The 24722-nt window shown below is 42.3% G+C and overlaps 1 protein-coding gene across 3 annotated transcripts; it reads left to right on the top strand.

The window, feature by feature from the left end:
• The first annotated feature begins 1963 nt into the window (after window positions 1–1963).
• LOC139916977 (protein NLRC3-like) lies at window positions 1964–14496 on the top strand. Of its 3 annotated transcripts, XM_078284745.1 has the most exons (10): window positions 1964–2059; window positions 2343–2453; window positions 3132–3149; window positions 4389–4467; window positions 6153–6381; window positions 6586–8386; window positions 8505–8678; window positions 11747–11920; window positions 12075–12121; window positions 12264–14496. In XM_078284745.1, the coding sequence occupies exons 1-10, from the start codon at window positions 1995–1997 to the stop codon at window positions 12809–12811; spliced, it is 3246 nt and encodes a 1081-aa protein (XP_078140871.1). In that variant the 5' UTR covers window positions 1964–1994; the 3' UTR covers window positions 12812–14496. The 3 variants fall into 3 exon arrangements, with proteins under 3 accessions (XP_078140871.1, XP_071762092.2, XP_078140872.1); XM_071905991.2 differs by lacking the exon at window positions 3132–3149; XM_078284746.1 differs by lacking the exons at window positions 1964–2059; window positions 2343–2453; window positions 3132–3149 and adding an exon at window positions 3417–3556.
• The last annotated feature ends 10226 nt before the right edge of the window (window positions 14497–24722 follow it).

Below are 24722 nucleotides of genomic sequence, written 5' to 3'. Positions count from 1 at the left end.
TTCTAGAGCCGCCATTTTGCACCGAGAGACGTTCAACAATCATACAGGGAGAAATCCATCGCAGAAGAGGAGAGAGACCAGTTTCTCCACTGACAGCAGCCTCACACAACCCACAGCTGAATGATCACACTTTCAAGCTATTTATATGCCCCTTCCATCCACCTTTGATTGAAAGCAACAAGTTCAGCCCCCCTGTGTTTCCCAGAATGCCTTATTGAAAGGCGTTCTGGACGGTGCAGAGAGATGGGACAGGTGTTGTTGTTGGTGCTGCTCCACGAGGTCCGACCGGGTGTCATGTGACATCCCTTCTGTGTTGACGTTTCTTCAGTGCCTCTTGGAGGAGGAGTTTGCCGAGTCAACTTCGAGAGACTATTTGGCTGCCATATCTGACTGCCGTGTTCATATTGATGGCCTGACAATTGGCTCACACCCTCTTACCAGCCAGTTACTCAGAGGGGTATGATAGCTTCACCCACCGAAGACTCACATGCTTCCCTCTTGGGATTTGCAGCTTGTCCTGAATACTCTCACTGAGCTCTCTCAAGTCTGCAGCTCCTCTCACTTAAGTCTGCCCTCTTGATTGCTGCAGCTGGGGGGCTCCGCTGGGTCTCTTCTTCCTAATCGTGCTTTTTGACCCATGGTCCTCCCTTGGCCCTTTTGCTTCTCAGCTATTGGTTTTAGTGGCTTTTAATCCTCCCCCTTGTGACTCTTCACTCTCCAGAAGCAGTTAGGCTGCACTCTCGGTGTCCCGTCAGGGCCCTGAGGTGTTACGCTGCTCACACCAGCACCATAAAGGCTAATTTATGGCTCTGTGTCGTGCCGTCGTAGCTGTGACGTAGGTGTCTACGGCGGTGCGAGCGTTTATAGTTCTGTCTTGGTGATTCTGCGCGTAGACCACCAAAACGCTAGATGGCAGTGTCGTGCTTTTTTTAACACGGAAGTAATAACAGAAGAAGTAGTCGTGTTTACATTCTCTGAAACTCATGTTCTGGATATTTCTCACCATGAATTCAGTGACATCTGGTATCTTTATAAATGTGAGATGAGCTGTCGTACAGATGATCTGAACCTCCTCCGCTCGTCTCTCTTCCATCTGCTCCATGTTGTCTTCACTTTGTCGGCGGACATCAACCGGATACAGGTAGGAGGAAATACAAAGCTGGCCAATCGCAGTTCTTGCGATCTTGCGTCGCCCTACGTGCAGTTACATTTTTGGAGAGGAGCATATAAGCTACAGCGGCAGCCTCTGCAGTCTATGCCGGCACCGCAAAGACCTACGGCGTAGCTACTTTGACGCAGAAGTATAAATTAGCCTTTAAGCAAACAGATAATCTCTTTGATTGTAATGGATTTGGTGCGAGGCCAGGCCTTTTCCAAGCAGTGTCCGGCCCTCTGGGTGGTTCATGTTCAGCTATGGCCTACAGCAGTGCAGATGGGCCCCTCCCACCAGCGTGGTTGCCCATTCCACTAGGGGTGTAGCTTACTCATCATGGGCTTTATTTTGAGGTGCTTTCATTATATGTGCGGAAGCTGGCTGGGCTTCATCCGCGAACTTCACCAGGTTTTATCGTTTGAATGTGGGCATCATCGGTGACCTCCTCTTGGGGCAGCAGAGTGCCTTTGAAATGTCCCCGATGCACACTGGTTTTGTTTTTTTGCTTTAGGGTGTTGTCACCTGGTGGTTGTGTTGTCCATTTTCCATTAATACCACGGGGAACATTATTTGTTCAAAAATGTTCAAAAATCTTTGAAGGTATTATTGGTTGGATTTTTTTTGTATGCCTACTACAACATGAGGTAACCACTGACAGCATGCTTTTTTTTTTTTTTACGTTACCTGCATGTGTTTAAATGTGACTGGTTAAAAAATAAATGCCTGGCTGGTAGTTTCTTTGTCTACCAGCTACTGTGGCTGCTTGACTAAAATGCTTATTTTCCCACCCTGGTGGTCTTCCAGAGAGAGACCAGACTCCCCTGAACCCAGCTGTGTGTCCATGAAGAGTGACTGGTCAAAGAGTTCACCAATTAATTTTAAAGAAAAACATTCTTCTGAAAAGCAGTAAGTCAATGTATTATTATTATGTAATGTCCATTGAACTTGAAGGGAGATTCAACCAGTGAGACTGGGTATGGACACCAACATCCTCTCCTACCATTATGTAATAGTTTTCACTCAGGACCTTAGACTGTGTTTATTATATCCATCCAGCTCTTCACTCCTAGATGCAGACATACTGCTACTTCTGATATTCTTGCTCTAGTTTGTTTTTTCTCAAGCCTTCACATCATATATAGTGTTCAACAGTATTTATTGTTCAGTAGCTGGCCTCTATTTCTACCAGGATGCTGCAGGAGAGACCCGACTCCCCTGTACCCAGCTGTGTGTCCATGGAGAGTGACTGGTCAAAGAGTTCACCGATTAATTTTAAAGAAAAACATTCTTCTGAAAAGAGGTAAGTCAACGTTAAGGTTTGGTCACATCTGATTTCACCCAGCAAATTATCTTCACTCTTCACAATGAAAATGTGTGGAGGCTGCTTATAGCTAACTAGCTGCCATTTGGCAGTGATGCTACGCTCAGGGCTGAGTGGTAGCTAGTTAGCTATTAGCTACTAGCATGCTCTTTAGTATCACTAAGGTAACTCAAAAACATCTATCAAATCATTATGCGCATCAATTTACCATCTAGTCGCCATGTTGCATCTCTTCTTTACTTATTTTTGCACGCAAAATTGGATGATGTGCCTCTGCCATGATTAGAGACTCCTCCACACTGGATTTTCTTTCAGAGGTCAACATGCCCAAAACAGCATTTCTATTGGCTGGCTGTGCAAATTCTCAGTTCACCACGTGTTTGCACAAATCTGCAAAATGGTAAAATTGCCGTGCAACTGGAAATTGTTTTTATTTGCCCTTCATGTTTTTTTTTTTCTATGGAATGAGGAGAATGAGGATCGAAGCAAATTCTAATGCACTATGATGCACAGTCTGACCATGCCTTAATATTATTATATAGTATTCACATTAACAAAACATTTAAAAGAACACTAATCCTCTGAAAAGGAGTATGTTACAATTAACATACATATAAAATATCTAACACTGTACTTTTTTAACCTTTATTTACCCAGGGAAGATTTGCTGAGCAGGTAAGCTCATTTCCAGCACCGTCCTTAATTACATTCATCCTGTTCTCCACCTTCCCTCCTGGGAGCTGCCCAGTACAACCACAGTCTTCTACTGTTGGCCACTGGGAGCTGATGGAGCAATCTGAGAGTTAAGTTCCTTGTTCAGGGCGCTTTAGTGGTGATTGTTGAGGGAGAGTAAAGTGTCATTCATTCCCTCTCCTTGCACTGATTTTCCAAACTGGTTCTGGGATTTGAACTGGTGACCTTCACGTCTCCAAAGTTTTCTAGCAGGGGCCAGCAAGGGAGACCAGACTCACCTGTACCCAGGGAGACCAGACTCACCTGTACCCAGGGAGACCAGACTCACCTGTACCCAGGGAGACCAGACTCACCTGTACCCAGTTGTGTGTCCACGAAGAGTGACGAGTGTATGGATTTATGGAGGGCAGAATCAGCCATAGAGACAGAATACATGAGAAATAAATGAATAAATAAATAAATCTATTAATAAATTAAAAAAAACTAAATGTATAAACATAAAAGGCATAGAAAATCCAGAAATACATAGATACATAAATAAACAGTGAGCATAAATGAATAAATAAAAAAAGTAAGACAATGCATTAACAAGAAAAATAAAAGTATATAGGCTCTATAGTTATTTATTTCCCCATTTATTTATTTCTGTATCTCTCCCTACTATGATAATGAGGCTGTGTCAATCAAACACACATGGGTGATGTTTAGCACACTGCTGGTTGGTCATTATTGTGGTGTGTTGCTCGATTGGATTTTCCTTACTTGGCTGACAACAACTTTGTCTGCGACAAATTTCAAGTCCCACAGCATCGTCAACATAACTTCACAACTAGTCTATAAGTTGGCCACTGCCAAGAAGACTGACCAACTGCTGTGATGATTATTGTTGTGATATCCAGATAATTAAGAGATTTGGCTGCCACTGCGGAGGACAACGATGTTTCCCCATATTATCTGCTTTTCCATGTAGAGAAAATAATAACTAAAGTCTGATGCTACTTGTTACCATCACAGAAGTTGACTGTTAATTTAGTTTCCTCTCTCAAAACATCACATCCAAGAATCAAGGATCATCACTGGAGTTCACCTTGTGTTTCTACCAAGACCCACCCATGACAGAACACCTTTAACAAACTCTGTGTGTATGTGTGTATGCGAGTGTGTGTGTATTTGTGTGTGTTTTGATATCTGGAGATCCAATACATCATGTTTTCTCCACAGAGTTCACCAGGAGAGTTCAGAGGTTCCCAGTGGTCAGTCTGCCAAGGAGCATCAAACAGACCTGGACTCCATATTTATGGTATGTAAATGTGTGGTTTATGGTGTGTCACCTTTTACTTCAGCTACAAACAAAGAAGTAAAAAAAGGAAAAAAATCTCTCACACACTGTCTAGTGAAAAATATTGGGTTGTAGGCAACAGAAAATTGTATTTTTGCTTACTACAGTACCCTTCTCCTCGCATAAACTCTTTATTTTCACTTTGCACTATATTACTCAGATAATGTATGTTTGATTTTGAAAACTGTGACTGGAAGTCGTATTTCTTTTATTCTGGCTGGCTTGACACTGCTGGTATGAGTTCTGTTGCTTAAGTTTCTCGATGGTTGTGGGACCTGTGATGTGTCTTTCAAACCACTTAGAATAAAATGGTGGACTTGACCCATGAAAGTCCCTGCAAAGTCCACATGTAGCCTAGACCAGGGACAATCTGGCCAGTCCCATGGAGGCAAGGTTACTGGTGACGCCATATTCTGGTTTGACAATGAGAGTAGGATTTTTCCTTGTTCTCCAAGTCCTGGTCCATGGTGGGCCACCAAACATATGAGATGATGAGACTTTTCATCTGGGAGGCACCTGGGTGAGCCTCATGTAATCCCTCTATAACCTGTGAATAACCTGTGAAGGAACAGGCATTGCAGTGGGTATATCTGCATTTGTTTTGTTCTTTCTAGCTCCATAGACTACAGTGTACTGAAAGCCGGTGTTGAACTCTGGCTGAAGTCATAGGCCAGATGCAACGCTTTTCACTAAAAAGGCCTTTTCAATGGGTTCCGTAGGCTCCCTCTCATAGTTATTGGTGTGTTTTTTAATGCATTGCTTACCGTCAACAAATCCTATGAAAATAACAAAATCAACAATGCGTTAGCTCTACTCCCGTTACTTTCTGACTTCCCACGTACCGTTTTTAGCCATCAACCCGGAAGTAATTGGCTCCAATTGTAAGCTAAAAACCTTTAAATACAGCTCACAAAGACATAGTTTCAATTTTAAAAATCGCTAACTGTTACCATGAAAAGTCAGGCTGTTGTAGTTATTACCAAATCAAATTCAAATGGGAACAAATTCTTCATTACACCTTCATTACAAATCATTGCTGATTTTGTTATTTTCATAGGATTTGTTGACGGTAAGCAATGCATTAAAAAACACTGGTCTTATCCTTTAAATTTACTGTTATTCACATAATGTGCCCCTCCACACCTGAAGCACTTTTTACCAGTTATCTTTTTCTGAACTTGATGCACTACACTTACTTGTGCATTCCCACTGACCTTCTGAATGTATTTTGCATTACAAGCTCCATACCATGATAAATCTAAAGGGCTGCCACATACTAAAACTCACAAAGCTCTCTGAAAGTTGGAGCAATTCAGCAACAAAATTGCCCACAGACTCTCTTTGATACCTTTCATGGCTGTGGAATTTCAATAGTTTGATTGTGGTGATTCCCAACAAATTTGACCAGGTCATTATATGGAATATCACCCAGTTTCCATGGAGTGGCTCAATTCCTTATGAACTTAAGTCTTTCACCAACTCAGGAGAATAGAACATTTCTTAGTCTCCTCTAATTCCATTTGCAAGGAAAAAGTGTCCCAAACTTTCCTCATACAGTAGACAAATGTTGTCAGATGGTATTACCAAAAAGTCCAAATAGGTTATGCTGATAATATGTAATGTGTCAACTGGATATTCTGTTCTAGCTGCTTGAGGAGAACATCTTCACTTTTGTGAGGAATGAACTGAAGAAGTTCCAGAGGGTTCTGAGTCCAGATTACCCAGAATGCTTAGAGACACAGAGGGAGGATGAGGAGGTGGTGGATGGTGAGGAGGAAGAACAGAGGAGCAGCAGCAGAGAGGCACTTCTGAAGATCACACTGCACTTCCTGAGGAGAATGAAGCAGGAGGAGCTGGCTGACTCTCTGGAGAGCAGTAAGAGGCTTTTTTTTTTTTTAAACAAAAAAACCCCCCAAAAAACAAAAACAGGTTTAACAGAATGTATAGAGGAAATGGTGGGAAAATGACCTGGGTGGACAAACTGAGGAGCTTGAATAGATTGCATGGAGAAAATGTTTAAATTACTCATATTTACTGTAACATTCTCTCACTGATGTTCTGTGTTGTTTGTCCGATCAGAAACTCCTGCTGTGTGCCAGCGTAAACTCAAAACCAAACTGAAGAAGAAGTTTCAGTGTTTGTTTGAGGGGATTGCTAAAGCAGGAAACCCAGCACTTCTGAATCAGATCTACACAGAGCTCCACATCACAGAGGGAGAGAGTGGAGAGGTCAATGATGAACATGAGGTCAGACAGATTGAAACAGCATCCAGGAAACCAGCAAGACCAGAAACAACAATCAAATGTGCAGACATCTTTAAACCCTTACCTGGAAGAGATAAACCAATCAGAACACTGATGACAACAGGAGTGGCTGGCATTGGGAAAACAGTCTTAACACAGAAGTTCACTCTGGACTGGGCTGAAGACAAAGCTAACCACAATATACAGTTCACATTTCCATTCACTTTCCGAGAGCTGAATCTGCTGAAAGGGAAAAAGTACAGCTTGGTGGAACTTCTTCATCACTTCTTTATTGAGACCAAAGAAGCAGAAATCTACATGTTTGACAAGTTCCAGGTTGTGTTCATCTTTGACGGTCTGGATGAGTGTCGACTTCCTCTAGACTTCCAGAACAACGAGATCTGGACTGATGTTACAGAGTCAACCTCAGTGGACGTGCTGCTGACAAACCTCATCAAGGGGAAACTGCTTCCCTCTGCTCGCCTCTGGATAACCACACGACCTGCAGCAGCCAATCAGATCCCTCCTGAGTGTGTTGACATGGTGACAGAGGTGAGAGGGTTCACTAATCCACAAAAGGAGGAGTACTTCAGGAAGAGATTCAGAGATGAGGAGCTGGACAGCAGAATCATCTCCCACATCAAGACTTCACGAAGCCTCCACATCATGTGCCACATCCCAGTCTTCTGTTGGATCACTGCTACAGTTCTGGAGCATGTGTTGAAAACCAGTGAGAGAGGAGAGATGCCCAAGACCCTGACTGAGATGTACATCCACTTCCTGGTGGTTCAGTCCATACAGAGAAATGTCAAGTATCATGGGAGAGCTGAGACAGATCCACTCTGGGCTACAGAGACCAGGAAGATCATCCAGTCTCTGGGAAAACTGGCTTTTGAGCAGCTGGAGAAAGGCAACCTGATCTTCTATGAAGCCGACTTGACAGAGTGTGGCATTGATATCAGAGCAGCCTCAGTGTACTCAGGAGTGTTCACACAGCTCTTTAAAGAGGAACGTGGGCTGTACCAGGACAAGGTGTTCTGCTTTGTCCATCTGAGCATTCAGGAGTTTCTGGCTGCTGTTTATGTCTTTCTGTCATTCATCAACACTGATGTCAATCTACTGTCAGAGCCACAATCAACATCCTGGTGGTCTACACTGTTAAGAAACAACTCTAAAGTAAAACACCTCTACCAGAGTGCTGTGGACAAGGCCTTACAGAGTCCAAATGGACATCTGGACTTGTTCCTCCGCTTCCTCCTGGGCCTTTCGCTGGAGACCAATCAGACTCTCCTACGAGGCCTGCTGACACAGACAGGAAGTAGCTCACACACCAATCAGGAAACAGTCCAGTACATCAAGGACAAGATCAGGGAGAATCCCTCTCCAGAGAGAAGCATCAATCTGTTCCACTGTCTGAATGAGCTGAATGACCGTTCTCTAGTGGAGGAGATCCAACAGTACCTGAGATCAGGAAGTCTCTCCACAGAGAAACTCTCCCCTGCTCAGTGGTCGGCTCTGGTCTTCATCTTACTGTCATCAGAAAAAGAGCTGGACGTGTTTGACCTGAAGAAATACTCTGCTTCAGAGGAGGGTCTTCTGAGGCTGCTACCTGTGGTCAAAGCTGCCAATATGTCACTGTAGGTATACAGATAACTATAATAGATTAAAAATATTACATGCAATCTTTTTGACTGAAGAGAAGAAAATAATAATTTCCAAAGTTTTTGTTTCTCTTCAACACTAATTCTTCTTTAGGCTGAGTGGCTGTAAGCTGTCAGAGAGAAGCTGTGAAGCTCTGGCCTCAGTTCTCAGCTCCCAGTCCTCTAGTCTGAGAGAGCTGGACCTGAGTAACAACGACCTGCAGGATTCAGGAGTGAAGCTGCTCTCTGCTGGACTGGGGAGTCCACACTGTAGACTGGAAACTCTCAGGTCAGTATTCCTCAACCTGTTCGACATATGATCATTTAAATCCTGGTTTACATACAAGTTAAGATTAGTTACTGAAACTGTGTAGGATTTTCAGATTTTCAAACCAGTTGTGATACTATCATTTGGAACTAAAGCCCCTGTGAATCGCTTTCCATGAGGACATTTCAATACTTTCCCTCTTTCCTGCCTTTGTTCTTGAAACCTAAAATACCAGAAAACATGTATTAGATTCTGCAGCAAATGGAGCTGAAAACTCTCAAATTTGACCAAATGAAAGCACTAAGCACATCATTGGTTCAACTGTTTGTATTGACAACGTTAAAATTTTTCGGGGTCTGCATACTAATGCATACAACTATACAACCGCATACTACCGCATAATACCGGATACTACCACAAACTACCGTATACTACCGCATAATAGCGCATTCTACCGCATACTACCGCATACTACCGCATACTACCGCAAACAACTATACAACCGCATACTACTGCATTATACAGCCTACTACTGCATAATACCGCATACTATCACATAATACTGCATACTACCGCATAATGCAGTATTATGCAGTATTATACTACCGCATAATACTGCATAATACTGCATAATACTGCATACTACCACATCCTACCGCATACTACCGCATACAACTGTACAACCGCATACTACTGCATAATACCGCATACTACCGCAAACTACCGTATTCTACCGCATACTACCGCATACTACCGCATAATACCGCATACTACCGCATACTACCGCATACTACTATAGAACGGTATAATACCGCATAATACTGCATCGTATCGCACAGTACCGCATAATACCATGTAGTACCACATAGTACCACATGATACCAGTACCACATTATACCACATAATACTGCAAAGTATTGCATAATCAATTTACCGCATAATGAAATACCATAATTTAATATATTTCATTAATTCTGTTTGAACCATAGACTGTAAAAAAAGATGGACGTAGTGAGTCTGAAGTCACCCATAGGTTTCTGAAGGGCCGTTTTGAAGCCAAAAGTTGGGGGTTACGGTCGCCACCATGTTGACATTTTTTGGAGCGAAGCCGAGGGTCGTCCGCAGCGCTGCATCTCCGCCTACTATTGATCCGTAATCGGCGACCTGTCGATCACTGGACAGGCGACCTGTCAATCACTCGGAAAACTACTCCGTTTTATAACCGTTATATCCCATTAATGATGCAATTATTTTGAAAATCGCCATATGGACACATATTAGAAGTTAAATTAGCTACTGAGACTATAACCTCCTGTTGAAAAAATTATTGACTTTATATTTTGAGTGAGAAGTTGGGTTGTGGTCCCATTGACTTGCAGGAGTTGGGCTGTACATGGAGTCTTTTTGGAGCCAGCATCTAGTGGACGGTAGAGGAATTGCAGCTGTCAGCCACTTCCTTATTGGCTTTAAAATTCACCCGTGGTTTTGGCCGCTTGGTTTGAACACCTTATCAATCATGGTCTTAGATTGCCACCCAGTGGTTGAGTTCCTAGATACTCTGTCCCCCCCACATATAGTGTTCACTCATGCGCAAGTAGGCATTACCCGGACAAGACGAATGAAAATTCGTACTTTCCTGTGTCAGCTCTGTTGGGATCCTGAACAGAAACAGTTAAAATGAAGGCTATTTAAAAGCTAAGCTGAAAAGATAAGTTTTTCTCAGAGATTCAACAGGTCCATAGTCACCTGGTGTAAGTGATATGTAGATTTGCGTGTCATCTGCATAATTATGGTAGGCTACTTTATTATTTTGTAGGATTTGGGCTAAAGGGAGCATATAGAGATTGAACAAGAGAGGTCCCAAAATGGACCCCTGTGGAACCCCGCAGGTCATGGCCATCTGCTCGGACACACAGTTTCCAATGGAGACAAAGTACTTTCTGTCATGAAGATATGACTTGAACCACTTCAGGACAGTTCCAGAGAGTCCCACCCAGTTTTCTAATCTTTGTAATATAATTGTGTGGTCCACAGTGTCAAAGGCAGCACTAAGATCCAACAGTACTAGAACAGAGACTTTGCCTGAGTCATTGTTCAGGCGAATGTCATTTAATACCTTTATGAGTGCAGTCTCAGTGCTGTGATGGGGCCGAAATCCTGATTGAAAGTTATCGAAGCAATTGTTCAGCATTATTGTTTTCAATAACTTTACCTAAAAACGGTAAGTTTGATATAGGTTGAAAGTTATCCAGTACAGTAGCATCAAGACTGCTCTTCTTTAGGAGAGGCTTAATGACTGCAGTTTTCAAAGCCTTTGGAAAAATGCCAGATTGGAGAGAACTGTTAACTACAAGTATTAGTTATTTTACCAGGCTGCTCAAAACTGTTTTCCCAACTGTTCCCAATTGGGAAGCGTTCCTGTGTTTAACTCGTTGGAACGCTTCCGTCTGAAACAACCATGTCGGTGACTTTGTCTGGTTGCCCTGGTAACAGTACTGGCTGAAATTTCCTCCAGTACTTTAAGTTAACTCGGACGTCCTAGGGCGAGTGTTTGGCCTGTTTTATTGTACTGTGGGCGAGTCCCTGGATTACCACAGTCCCCCAGTAAGTGATTTTACTGTCCGGATGACTGACTGAAATTACCGATGTGAATGGACAAAATCTAATTACTGACCTCCCCTGCCAATACTAATCATCCGGAGAAGTGTTTAGATTGTGTTATCACAACTAATTTCAGAGTCGGAAATCTAACGTATCTTATTTTAAACAGGAATTTTACAATGGGAGCTACGCTCTCTTTTCCAGAAAGCCCCTGTGTACAAAAGCAGGAAAAATGAATCCTCAACGATAAACAAGAAATAACTGACTATAAATCAATGAAGAAAACAATTTGTAGCTGTGTGTGTGTAGTGGGCCTTGTTAACATTGCCTCACTATGACTGATGAAAACATGTGTCTAAAAAAAGTGACCACATCATTGCTTTGTGTCCATATTGGGTATGTCCTGTGAGCATTGTTGACATGTGGACATAAATAAAGGTATTAATGTGTGTGTGTGTGTGTGTGTGTGTGTGTGTGTGTGTGTGTAGGTTGTCAGGCTGTTTGCTCACAGAGGAAGGCTGTGCTTCTCTGGCCTCAGCTCTGAGCTCCAACCCCTCCCATCTGAGAGAGCTGGACCTGAGCTACAATCATCCAGGAGACTCAGGAGTAAAGCTGCTCTCTGCTGGACTGGAGGATCCACACTGGAGACTGGACTCTCTCAGGTATGTTATATTACTCTGCAGTTGTATTATGCACTGTGTGTGTGTGTGTGTGTGTGTGTGTGTGTGTGTGTGTGTATGCGTGTGTGTGTGTGTGTGTGTGCAGTTTTGCCCATTTGTCTTCCTGTCTCAGTATTTCTTTCTACCTCTTCCACAGTGTTGACCATGGTGGAAAGCATCGCTTGAAACCAGTGCCCTTCAGGTGTAAGTTGTGATTTTCTAGTGTTATTAAGCAAATTATAGACAGAAGCCCTTAAGGAAACAAACTGTCCATAAATCAACAAATATAAAGAGAACAGGTCTAATAGATCAAAAACTGCTGTATTGTGTCTTGTTCTCTCATCAGATGCCTGTGAACTCACACTGGACCCAAACACAGCAAACAGGGACCTCTCTCTGTCTGAGGACAACAGAAAGGTGACATGGGTGGATGAGGCGCAGCCATATCCTGATCACCCAGAGAGATTTGACTTCTGGGAACAGGTGCTGTGTAGAAATGGTCTGACTGGGTACTGTTACTGGGAAGTCGAATGGAAAGGAGCGGTTCACATAGGAGCAACTTACGGAGGAATCAGAAGGAGAGGAAGAGGTGTTGACTGTCAGCTTGGATTGAGTGAGAAGTCCTGGAGTCTGTACTGCTCTGGTGATAGTTACTCTACCTGTCACAATCATAGAGAAACAGACATACGTATCCCCCCCTCCTCTAACAGAGTAGCAGTGTATCTGGACTGGCCTGCTGGCTCTCTGTCCTTCTACAGAGTTTCCTCTGACACACTGATCCACCTCCACACCTTCCACTCCACATTCACTGAACCCCTCTACCCTGCGTTTAGATTTGGATTTGGATCAACTGGCTCCTCAGTGTCTCTGTGTCAGATACAGGAGGGAGAGTAGCCTCCTATGTCCCGGAGGAGGACATAGGAGAGGAACACAAGTCTTCCACCCACCCGCACTCCTCAGCAGTGCATACATGCCCCCTCACTGAGTGAATACAGAATATCATTTTGCATAACGTAACACAGCCACACTAGCGCCAAGAGAAAAAATTACTGCAGTTTACAGTCAATGATAAACATTGCTTATACCCTAAACTGGAGTTCGGTGGAGTGGTACATAGAGCAGATACAATGTGGATATATTGACTGCTGAATTAGCTGGGGTTTGTAGGGTGCAGATGTAGTTTTGTAACTTCATAGTGTGGAAGTGCATTTGCTGGAACAGAAAGGAATATTGATGGCAGTGTGCACTGTAAAGTAGTGTTGTTGGTAACAAAGTAGTGTAGTGGACTTGGGTCTGCTGAGTCGAAGCTGGTGAATGTTGCTGCCTGTGTTATGGTGCTGTAGATTTATGACGGTATAGCCTAATGTTTTCTATGGTACTCATGTGCATGGTAGTGTATTATCCTATTATAATAGACTTTATTTGTATAGCACCTTTTTTAACAGTGTTACAAAGTGCTTCACAAAGCAAGTACAAAATACAGCACTAAGACAGACTAAAACAACACAAAAAAGAATCAGAGAATGTAAAATATAAGGAAGAGATATAAAAGAGGACATAAAATCAACAGTAAAAGCAAATCATGACTTAAGGCTTTGACAAAAGCTTTTTTTTTAAGAAGGGATTTAAAAGACAGAATTTGCTAGCCTACGCTCATCTGTCAGGTCACTCCAGAGCTTGGGTGCCCTGACGGCAATAGGCCGGTCCTCAGATCTTGGGCTGCACCCTGGCACATGAGCGGTCAGAAGATCAATAATGTATCTAGGTGCCAAACCATGTAGGGCATTAAACTCTGATTTGGGCCTCTATATGAATGCCCGCCTTGGATCATGCCACAAGGGATAGTAACATCATATGCTGTGTATTGATAAATTAAGAAAAAAAAGGCATTTCTGGGCCCATTTTGTAGTTTGACGGGGACTTTTTGTTATTTCCATGGATAATTGGCCCAATGTAGACAACGTGACCTCAAATTGAGACATTTCCAAAACAGCTACAGTGGAGTTTAATAGCACAGACCCTGTACAGGTCCATGGGTGTGTGTTGAGTTCCGTTCAGTTCAGTTCAGTTCAATTCAATTCAATTCAATGCACTGAAGCACTTATAGCACTAATACCACAAGGTAATAACGTTACCTACCGTTAAAGTTTGCAGGGCAGCAGAAGACGAGTTATCAAGTTACTACTTACAAATCCTGTTGCTAGTGCAAGTTTGGAGCAAATTGTGGAATTTTAAGTTTCACTTTCATTTTCACAACGGGAAACTGTTCGATTACAATGCTGCTGGTCTGCTGGTCTGTGCTTCCCCAAATGACTGACAGGATGTGATGCACATCAGGCACATTCAAGATCGATTTAGATCCATTTCTATACACTGACCAACTTTTTATGTTGTGGCATGCTTACTATGTATGGGAAACACTGCATCTCTTTACCAAAGATGCCCTCTAGAGGCCATCTGATGAAGCCTCTGATTACTGCCTGACTGGCTGAGCTGTTTATATTGTTTGTTGTCTGTATGAGTTGATTTGGTGGCAAATGAGTTTCCCCACTGGGGATTAATAAAGCTGTCTAATCTAATCTAATCTGAATATGCCTCATGGGAAAACGGTAAACGTCAGGTTTTGGTGTCAGTCCCTCAGAATTAAAGAGTGAGGGCTTCTTGCTAGAGCCGCCATTTTGCACCAAGAGACGTTCAACAATCATACAGGGAGAAATCCATTGTAGAAGAGGAGAGAGACCAGTTTCTCCACCCAAGTAGTGTGTTTTGCAGTGGACTGGCAACAACAGTTGGCACAATCATTGGATATTAAGTGGATAGCCTTTTTTTGACCTTAAAATAACTTATAACGTAAAAAATGTAAACCCAAGAAGTAAAATGAATATATTTGTGATTAATGGAAGAGGAACAATTTACAACTACTGGTTTCAGTATTTGAGAAAATCTCTCTTATGTATATACACATTCAGATTTCAGTTGACTTTTTCCCAAATTAATTAGGTCGTATAACCCAATGACGCCAGTTCTCTGGGGGTTGTAGTCATTTTGGGAAACGTAGGAAATCATTAACTGAAGTAGCCTTGAAGTAGACGAAGCAGGTTGAGGGAAAATTGGTTCGCCAAAAAAGTAAATTACAATATTTCATCACTTCAAATAACTCCTGGAATGTCGTACTGAATATCACAGATCGATGATTTACAGCAGTGTGAGAGTACCTGAGGATGGAGGTTTTTGTGTGGAGCGAGGACGCCCTCTTGTGGGTTGTACTGGCTATGGCATGTGTGCAGGTTGGCTAGCTTACTGAAGTTTGACATTGCATTTTGTTTTTGCAGTGAATGTAAAGAAGCATTATGTTGAAACTGAAGTTCTATACTATTAATATTAGTAGTTTTTGAAATACATGGTTGCATTTCATAATTCTAATACACACCTTTAGAACAAAAATGTTGGAAGTGAACATGTTGTTATTGATTAGTTATTTAAGTACTCATTTATTTTTCAATTTATTTATAGCTTACATTTTTATGTATCTTTTAAACTGCTTAATAAAAGTCATTCATTCATTCCTCCCTCCCTGTGGGCCTGCTGTACCTGGTCAGCACCAGCAGGGGGCAGTGGTGTCTCTGCTGTCAGTGTCTGGGCTTCAGCCAGGCGAGGTTCAACAGCAGCCACAGACAGAAAAAAGAACAATACCATCAGAAATAACAACAATATCCTCACTATTAACAGTGTGTTTGTGACAGCTAGCAGTTCTGCAGCAGTGGACTCCTCCATGCTCTCCTCCTCTTCCTCTTCCTCCTCCTCCTCTCCCTTCTCATAGTTCCAGAGTGATGGGTGAATGAGGGTGATCAGCTGGATGAAGCTGGAATAATAAAGGTTTGTTCATTCATAAATGGGTCGGTCATAAAACCCACTTCAGAATTTTAACTTTAGGCATATTCAGGAATTTAACATGAGAAAATCACTTTTTGCAATTTTCATAAACCACCATGACTCAAAATAGAGGTCTGTTTGAATTCAGTTGTACAAAAAATTTAAGCAAATCTTTTACAGTCCAATGATACATTTAAAACTCATGGATATACATATGCAGTGAGATCATATCACTATACAGTGCCTAGCCTAAAACCATTTGGCTTGAAGTATTCATAAATGAAATATGTGTGGGACCAAAACTTCAGACAGACTGTAATCCTTTACATGATGTCAGAATGCTGCAGTATAGCAATAATCCCCTGGGGGGCGCAGTTTAACACCCTCAAGAACAGTCTAGATTTTATGCAACTGTCACCGACACAGAAATGTTCTTTTCAGCTGATGCCTAAAGTAAAGTAAAAGTCCTGATTATCCTTTTCTCAGGGGTGACTACATTCTAGCAGATTCATGGCTTTTTCTACTGCTGACAGTGACACAGACATCAGTCTCCAAAAATATCCTCATGTCTTCATATTGTAAACTTGAGACATTGAGAGTGTTCCTACCTAACCACACCCACACCTCCAAAATCTTACGCTGCAATGTGATACAGAGCATGTTAAAAACAAATAATTGCTTAAGTGTAGCCTGGCAAAATGAAATCAGCGCAGGACACAAAAACCTCTTTAGGATTCTTTATTCTGAACCAGTGATTGATTCTGCAAATTAGTAGTTAAAATTTGAAACAAAGGTGATTCAGTTCTGTTCTTTTAAAATAAAAATCAGTCTCCAAAAAGATTGAAAACAAAGGACAAAATCTTTAATGCACAGTCGTTGTATATAAATCACAACCTAGGACTCTTCAACCTAAACTAGTATACTCTCCACACCAGATGCACTGTAACTTCAGTAAGTGCTATGAATGGTTCTTAAGTACAGTAATAACTAGCCTAACATTCTGCATCTAAACATACATGAGAAATTCGGAGTACACAAATAACTGTAGTGGTTCTTTCTACGACATGTCAGTACATTTATCCAAGTACACACACGTGGCAGAATACCAACCCCATACGCCACTAGAGTTTTGGACTTCCACTGCTGCTCAACGTGCTCCACTCTGCCCTTAGGGGTACACCAACAGAAATCGCGCCATCTGGTGGAGTTAGTGGGAATAGCCCTATTGACCCACCTGGCTACATAAGGAAAATAGCATGTTTGATATTTGGTATAAACCCAAAGAATATGTCTTATTAGGAATACTAGTATACCATATACATCGTCATACAAAACTTGTCCAGAAGTCAAAGATCTCTCTTGGCACAGTTATGGTCAGATACATTACTATTAGCTATGGAATCAGGAAGTTTCAGTGATAGTAGCTGTAGTAGTAGTAGTAGTAGTACTACTAGTAGTAGTAGCAGTAATAGTAGTTCAGTCTGCCAACTCAAGTAAATATATATACAGATTATTGAGAATGAATGCAAATATATATACAGAGTTTAGTTTGGCGTCTAGGCTCTGATCCTGTCACTCCCTGCGAGCGTGCACCTAGCTAGCCAAGAGAGCAGGGGGTGACAATAGGGAACTTCCCCCCCAAAGCCGCGTCAGATACAGAGCTAGACACCAGCTAGTAATTTCCGGTGGAGCACCCACCATGTGGCCTCGCCGATATCCCAGATGCAAGCTATGCATCTTAGGATCAAGCAAGGTCATTCTAACATTATGTGGAACCTTCAATGTGTGGGCTGGGCACCAGCCGCCGTGTGGCCATTCCCCCATTCCCCCATCATTCAGGCACCATTGACCATCCAAGGGAATATACTATCTAGTGAACGCCAATATGTGTGCCAACCCTCTAATGGCAGCTTCCAGTGGGATACAGTCTGCCTACCCAGCGATCCACCTGATATGCAGCAGCAGACCAAAGGTAAGCTGCTGGGATCCCGGCCATCTGCTGTAATATCAAAAATGCACCTAGTCCATATGTACAAGATGAAAAAGCTTCGCTTTACCCATGTAGCTTGATTTTAGCCTGGACGTCCAACCATTCAGACGTCTTACAAGGCTAATCAACATAAAATCGCTCAGTGGGTAATACAGAATAACCTGGATGAAAATTGACCTCAGCCAATCATCCATCATGATTCATATTAGTATGAATGCAATAATTGTAAATGGATAAGCTTGCAACACCATAAGAGCCAATATCAAACTTTAAGTACTCAGCTTAGGTTAATTAAAGCAGCAGGCCCCGGGTGCCGGCGGGAGCGGTGACGTGACGTCAAAGTGCGGCGGAATCCCCACGAATCCCCGGGAAAGGAAGGAAGGCCCTGCTGTCTGATGAGCGCAGGGCAGGCAGAGCGGCGTGGTTGAATGCGGGCATGCATGTTCGAGTGATGGTACGTTTTCACAGGGGCATCATTTCATGCTGCTTCCCAGTATTGGACGCTTGATAGGCGTGCTTCGATATTGGTTCCTTGCTGCATCTGACGAATGCTGTCACTCGCTGGGCCGTCTGCCCCCGGATTTCAAACTGGAAAAACATGGCGGCTCGTTTGCAAACTTTCTCTTACGAAAATAGTTCACCGAAATGTGTTTCTGAAAACATTTGAGGTGAGAAATAAGCCGTGCAGTTGCTGAATGTGTCTTCATTTTAGATCGACAACGGTTAGTTTAAAAGTTTGTACGCGAGTTTCAGGAGTTTCCAGAGTCGGAGACTCTATTGGAGAGACGTGCTGGACGCCCCTGATTTACATAAAGTAGTCTAGACCTCAACTTTATGCAAATGTGGAGTGGCCAACGTGACGCCCCATCTCTCGAAACGCACTGCGGCGCTACTAGAATGCATTGCACGGCTGCTTACTAGAAAAAGAATGGGAAGCGTGGAAATGACGGATCCTGTGGAAACTCACCATGAGGCCTGATATTCTGAAAGGCCGTCGGCTCCAGGTTATCAGAGCTGGACTCGCCGCGGACCAAAGCAGCAGAGTAGCAGTTTGTCAGTACACGAGCCGGGAGATAAGCTAATAAAATGTAGATGAACGAAACCAGCTTAACGAGATGATGATGAAATGATGTATGGTTAGCAGCGACAATAACTGAGCAGCGTAGCAGCAGCATGGCAATGCAAAAGTGTGTTAGCAGGTGCGGGAAGCTTAAATAGACCGCCTTATTGAGAGGGGGGCGCTTGATAAGAGTTGTATGAGTAGTGTGTGGCTGAACTAGGTTTGCAGGCTTTGCGCCATTAGTAATAGTAGATACCATTAGCTGTAGTAGAAACAGTAAGATTCAGTGTCACATCATAGTAGGACGGAATCTGCCTGCTATGTGATTTGGGAGAAAATGAAAACAAAATAATTTTTATGAGCAGAGAAGAAGAAGTAGGAAACATCTGACAAAGCTGTGAGATTTTAAGGCTTTTTGTAGCAGAGGAAGTTCCTTCTCTCCGTACAGTCCTTTGGCTCCCAGGCTCTGGTGGCGTTCTTACCCAGGGTGCCGCAGTGCTGCTGGGCCGCGCAGCCAGGAAGTGTCTGGTACTGCACTCTGTCTCCACCCACCCACACCCACCGGCCAGCCAGGAAACGCAGGCCTGTCCACACCTACCGAGCATTTAGGAGACAGAAAGGTGGACACACACTCTCACACACACTGTTTAACACAGAATTAAAGCGAAGTATTCAGCTCTCTCTACGTACAGCGGCACATTGCTTATATTCACACAAACACACAGTGCAGAAACACACCCTACCTCATCAGTGGAAGCCTCCTGCGCTTTCTCTCGGGCGTAGTCATGGTCGTCTGGAGTCCATAGGCTGGCGAGGTCGTAGCGGTGGTTCAGGTAGGCGGTGGGGGGTTTACTGGGGTCCACCGGCTCCAGAGCCCTGCAGTGCTGCAAGGCCTCCTCCCACGTCTTCTCCTCCCGGACCAGAACCAGCCTCTCATCGTAGCACATGAAATAATTGCGATGATAGCATTGAGCAGTCCTCCAGTTTTTCTCTCCGGATATCTTAAAAGCACAGTTCCTCCCGGTTTTAGGCTCACCTGCAGACAAAGGAAGAGGCAGACAAGTCCTTTACCAAATAAAAGTAGTAATACACTGATGGAATTGGCTTTTTGTGAAAGTACAAACACTCTGGTAAAATTCTGGTGAAAGAAAAAATACTAAATTAGTATTCAATATGTCAGAGCCATACTGAACACTGTGATTATTTAGCATATTTTTGTCTCAGCGGAATGATGCATATAGTTATTTGTATTTGAATCCTGTGATAATTCTTTAATTTGTATTAGGTCATTAGAAATATTTTATGTTGACATTTTATATTGATATTTGATCATATCTTTGTTGACAATTGATCTTTCCTGTAGGATGCTTGTCTGTGCTCCAAAACACTGCCTGCATGTGAAAAACTGTAATAGCTGAATGTATATATATTTAATGCATTAAAGTAATAATCTGTGACATTTTCACATAATTAAATGTCTGTTTTGCCACTCTTTACTGTTGATTGGTATAACACAACAGTGATCCAACCTATCCAGTTAAATCTTCTCCACTGTCTGTTCTAAACAGCCGGTGTCTGGTCGCTCTTTCCTGGGAAAAATCCTCTGCCGCACAGGAAGTGATGCGTTTTACGTTTCCGGTTTGTTTGGAATAAACAGAAGAAGAAGAACTGGGCAGTTAGCATGAGCAGTGATAGCCACCATGGCTGAACAGACAAAGAAAAGAGAAACTCAAACTGCATCAACAGAAAATCCAAGCCCCGCCCACACTGTTTGATTGACAGGTGATCTCTGGGAAGTACAGAGCAGAAACACCACAGCAATGAGCACTGAGCAACAAAGATGGAGACTAAATAAATTAAAAATGAAATTTAATTTAATTAAATTTCCAATTTTGAAGGATCTGGAGCAACAGTTTCCTGACCACAATCGTCATATTGATCAGTTTAATTGTTTAGTTACTACTTCAAGCTACGACAGCGTAGTAGAAGTAGGTCATCACTACATGTGGAAACGCTTTGTCTTCATGTAGGGTTAAAAGGTCTGTGATACCATGGTGCCAGACTCATCTGTGCTTTAAAAGTGATCAGTAAAATCTTAAAATCAATTCTAAAAGGAACAGATCGCCAATGTAAAGATGCCGATGCTAAAACCTGGATGGTGTGACCTTTTCTTTTTTTTTTATATCTGAAATAAGTAGTGTATACAGGTAATTAAAATAGACTCAAAAACAGCACATAACTACTGTACTCGAGTACAGTACAAAAATAAAAATACTCAGTTACTTCCCAGCCCTGCTCACCAGGTTTCCAGGCGGTGAAGTTGGCCGTCTCTCCTCCTCTGGACCATTTCCACTCGGAGGTCGGATCCTCTCGGTACAAACCGATCCAGCCCCAGTTGTTGAAAAACTCCAGATTCTCCTCTTCGTCTCTGATGGTGACCAGGTCGATGTAGTGCTGTCTGCAGTAGGCCTGGGCACCCGTCCAGCGCATATTGAGCAACACGGTGAACTTTGACCTCAGTCCTGTGACCTCCACACACAGAGGAGCAGGGAGGAGGAGGAGGAGGAGGAGGAGGAGGAGGAGAGTGTGGGTTTTCCCCATGTTTTCTTCAGAGAGGCTTCAAAGTAGAGTTGGAATGATTATATATATGATTACTGTACTACTACATTAAATTAGATATAAAGTTTTCTTTTCTTTTAAAGCAATATTGCACTTAACATTATTATTTATCATAGTTATTTGGCTCTTGACCACCATGAAAACCAGAATATAAACTAATCACCAAGATCAGATGCAGCTGGACGAGTTTGTAGCTTTTGGATTTTTACTTCCCATTCATTTGAATATACGAAAATAACCTGAAAACTGACATTTAACACGTTGGTGAACAGATTCAACAACAGATCCTACTTTTAAGACAATAAAGCATCCTCGGGTCCGCCCTCATTTTGCATTTTTATTCTTGGTTTACACTAAAATTAGTATTTAAAAAAAAGAAAAAAGTAGATCCGATCTCTCAAACAGGAACTATCTCGTCCAAAATGGTATCCCTCCGCTGTGTTCTCTTCTATCAATAAAAATGCTATTTGGAGAAATTATGTTATTAAAAACATTCGGCCAACAGTCAGTTCTGTTGTTGAATCTGTTCACCAACGTCTTCAATGCCTAGTTAAATGTTTTCAGTATTTTCGTGGTAAAAATCTGAACGTCCAGCTGCATCTGATCTTGGTGAGGAGATTATATTCTGGTTTTCATGGCGGTCAAGAGCCGAATAACCATGTTAAAACTAAGTGGAATATTGCTTTAAATTTAATCTCTCTCTCTCTCTCTCTCTCTCTCTCTCTCTCTCTCTCTCTCACACACACACACACACACACACACAAAACAGCACATAATTACATTTACATGCAAATTTTGATTTATCTCATAGAGACTGAACATCTCTTTTCCAGAGAGGCCGGGCCAAGGCAGCAGCATCACGGCAAACAGAAAAGTTACAGATAAACAATGTAAGGGATTATTATTCTAAATGAGGTGAACACCATATAGCTTCATCATGGGTGTGTAATAGCATTTCCAGCTCATAATGATAGAAGAAACTATGTATTTTATTTGGAATAAAAATTGTGTACTGGTCTCTTTCAGTTATTTCTTAACCTGCTATACTGTTACTGTATGCTGATTACAAATCACCTTCATATCACCACCCTCTTTTAAAAGATTTCTCTTGTATTATTTATGTATTACTTTGTATTACCATGATTATTATTCTTATAATCATCACTGTCTGTATTGTTCTTACTGATTATTGTGAAAACAAAGAAAACTACTAATCATGAAAAAAGAAAAGTTACAAACAACATAAGCAAAAGCACAAATTAAAAAAGCAAAGATGAGGATTTGTGCTTGGTATGAGAAATGTCCATGACAGAAATCAATCAACAGGTGGCTTTCAGAACGGATACTACAACAACATGTTAAAAATCAGTCTGATGTCTTTAAAAATAACTAAAAAATAAAGCTTTTATTTATTTAAAAACTGACTGACATGAAGGATCTGACAGAGTGAGTGGAGACGCTTCAGTCAGATTTAAACTATTCAAATTGCCAATGTGAAATAAAGGCTTTAAACTTTTATTCATCACAAGAGAGTGCATTGGGCCCTCTTTGAATTATTATGAGCAAAAACACAATCAAAATCACTCAAAAGGTATAAGAGCAAAGTCGATTCCCCATCAGAGCAGCAGGATGAGGAGCCAGGCTGAACACAGCAGACGGCTCCGAGTCTCAAGCAATAAAACAATACTGAATAAAAATCAGCCAGATAAATAACTAAATGAATTAAAAACAGAGTTACAGCAGGATAAAACAGGTGAATGGACTATAAACGTGGTAAAAACAAAATGTATAACAAACAGTCTGTAGAAATCAAAGCGATAAACACATTTTATAGTTGTTTATCTCTTTAGGACCATTTGGCTGAAGTCGAGGTCCAGTTTTCTAAGACAAAGGTTCCTTTGTTGATTTGTTGTTTCAGTTTCCTCTAACATAAGTGACTGAGGCTTTCATCCAAAGCACCTTACAGTACCATGAATGCGTACAGTACATTTCTAACATGGGCGGCGCCTGTGGGACTAGAACCTCTCACCTCGGCAGTATTAGTTCCTTTGCTCGACCCTTTGAGCTACACCGGGACTAGACCCCCTCACCCCGGCAGTGTTAGTGCCTTGCTCGACCCAGCACCCCCGGCCTGGTTTCAATACATCACCACTCACCTGGATGACGGCAGCAGTGAAGGGAGATCAGATGCTGTGGGTTTCCAGTGGTCAGGGAGCGGAGTAGAGGAAAAACCCAGCAGGCTTCCTTTACATCACTGCAGCACAATTTTCCACACCAATCAGAGCTTTGATACATTCTACTGTCCATCTAACTGACCAATCAGAGCAGTGTGGGCAAAAATCACCTGGGTATACACATCGAGGAGCCGCCCCACCCCTCCCCATTACCTTAATCTCTTTCTTCCTCTCTGTCGAATCCCTGCAGCCATGGAAAGCAGAGTTCTGCCTCATTGCAGCATCTTGGTGTTCAGTCCTCCACAGATGGGTCTAAGCTTTCCATGTAGGACCTGGCCATCAAGTTGTCATAAATACATATTCCATCTCTTACATTTTACATCTTGACTTACATTTCAGTAATTTAGGTGACGCTTTTATCTAGAGAGACTAACCCTGTGTTCACACTGAGAGCAACGCAATCAACAAGTCATAGGAAGTCCATTAATTTCCTATAGAGCGGAGTGACCAGCAAAACTCAGCTGATGTGTGGACACTCAACAAGCTTGATGGCTGAGAAAAGTTGGCCACGTCTTAACTTTTTGCTGTCATTGGTCATCCACACCTAATCAGATTTCTTGTCTTCTTTGTTTCCCTGTTGTTTAATGGACATTAGTTCAATGATGCAAGTGCAAAATGGACGAGAAGTTGATTCCAGCCATTCAAAGCTTTAAGTTCTCTACAACTTTTGTTGGAAAGACTACAGGAATAAACGTCTAAAAAAAAAAAAAAAGCTTGGAGAACGGTTGCCTCCATCGTTGGGGTCGATGGTAAGTTTTTCCCATGGTGCAGCCGAAGGCATCACGAGGCAAATTCAGTCAGTCAGTTAGGTAACACTTAGTGAGATGTCGCTTCGTGAGATGGCCTCTAGAGGGCGTCTTTGACTAAGAAATGGCCTCTTGCCTATGGGCTAAATGCCACATTCAGTCCCATACACTGATAATGCCATATTGGATCTCGCACATTGGGCCACACTCATCGCTGTCAATTTACAGACATCCACATCTTCTGCTGTCCTGCAAACCTTAATGGTAACGTTATTACCTGAGC

Source organism: Centroberyx gerrardi, chromosome 7 (assembly GCF_048128805.1).
Source record: "Centroberyx gerrardi isolate f3 chromosome 7, fCenGer3.hap1.cur.20231027, whole genome shotgun sequence".
In the NCBI taxonomy this organism is placed as follows: domain Eukaryota; kingdom Metazoa; phylum Chordata; class Actinopteri; order Beryciformes; family Berycidae; genus Centroberyx; species Centroberyx gerrardi.
The sequence above is the reverse complement of the archived record's forward strand: the minus strand, read 5'-3'. Positions and strand labels throughout refer to the sequence as shown.

Coding starts and splice junctions, on each gene's coding strand:
- LOC139916977 (XM_078284745.1), top strand. CDS start 1,995: ATGAAGAGTGACTGGTCAAAGAGTTCACCAATTAATTTTAAAGAAAAA. Junction 11,921..12,074: donor TGGAGACTGGACTCTCTCAG/GTATGTTATATT, acceptor CCTCTTCCACAG/TGTTGACCATGGTGGAAAGC. Junction 12,122..12,263: donor GAAACCAGTGCCCTTCAGGT/GTAAGTTGTGAT, acceptor TTCTCTCATCAG/ATGCCTGTGAACTCACACTG.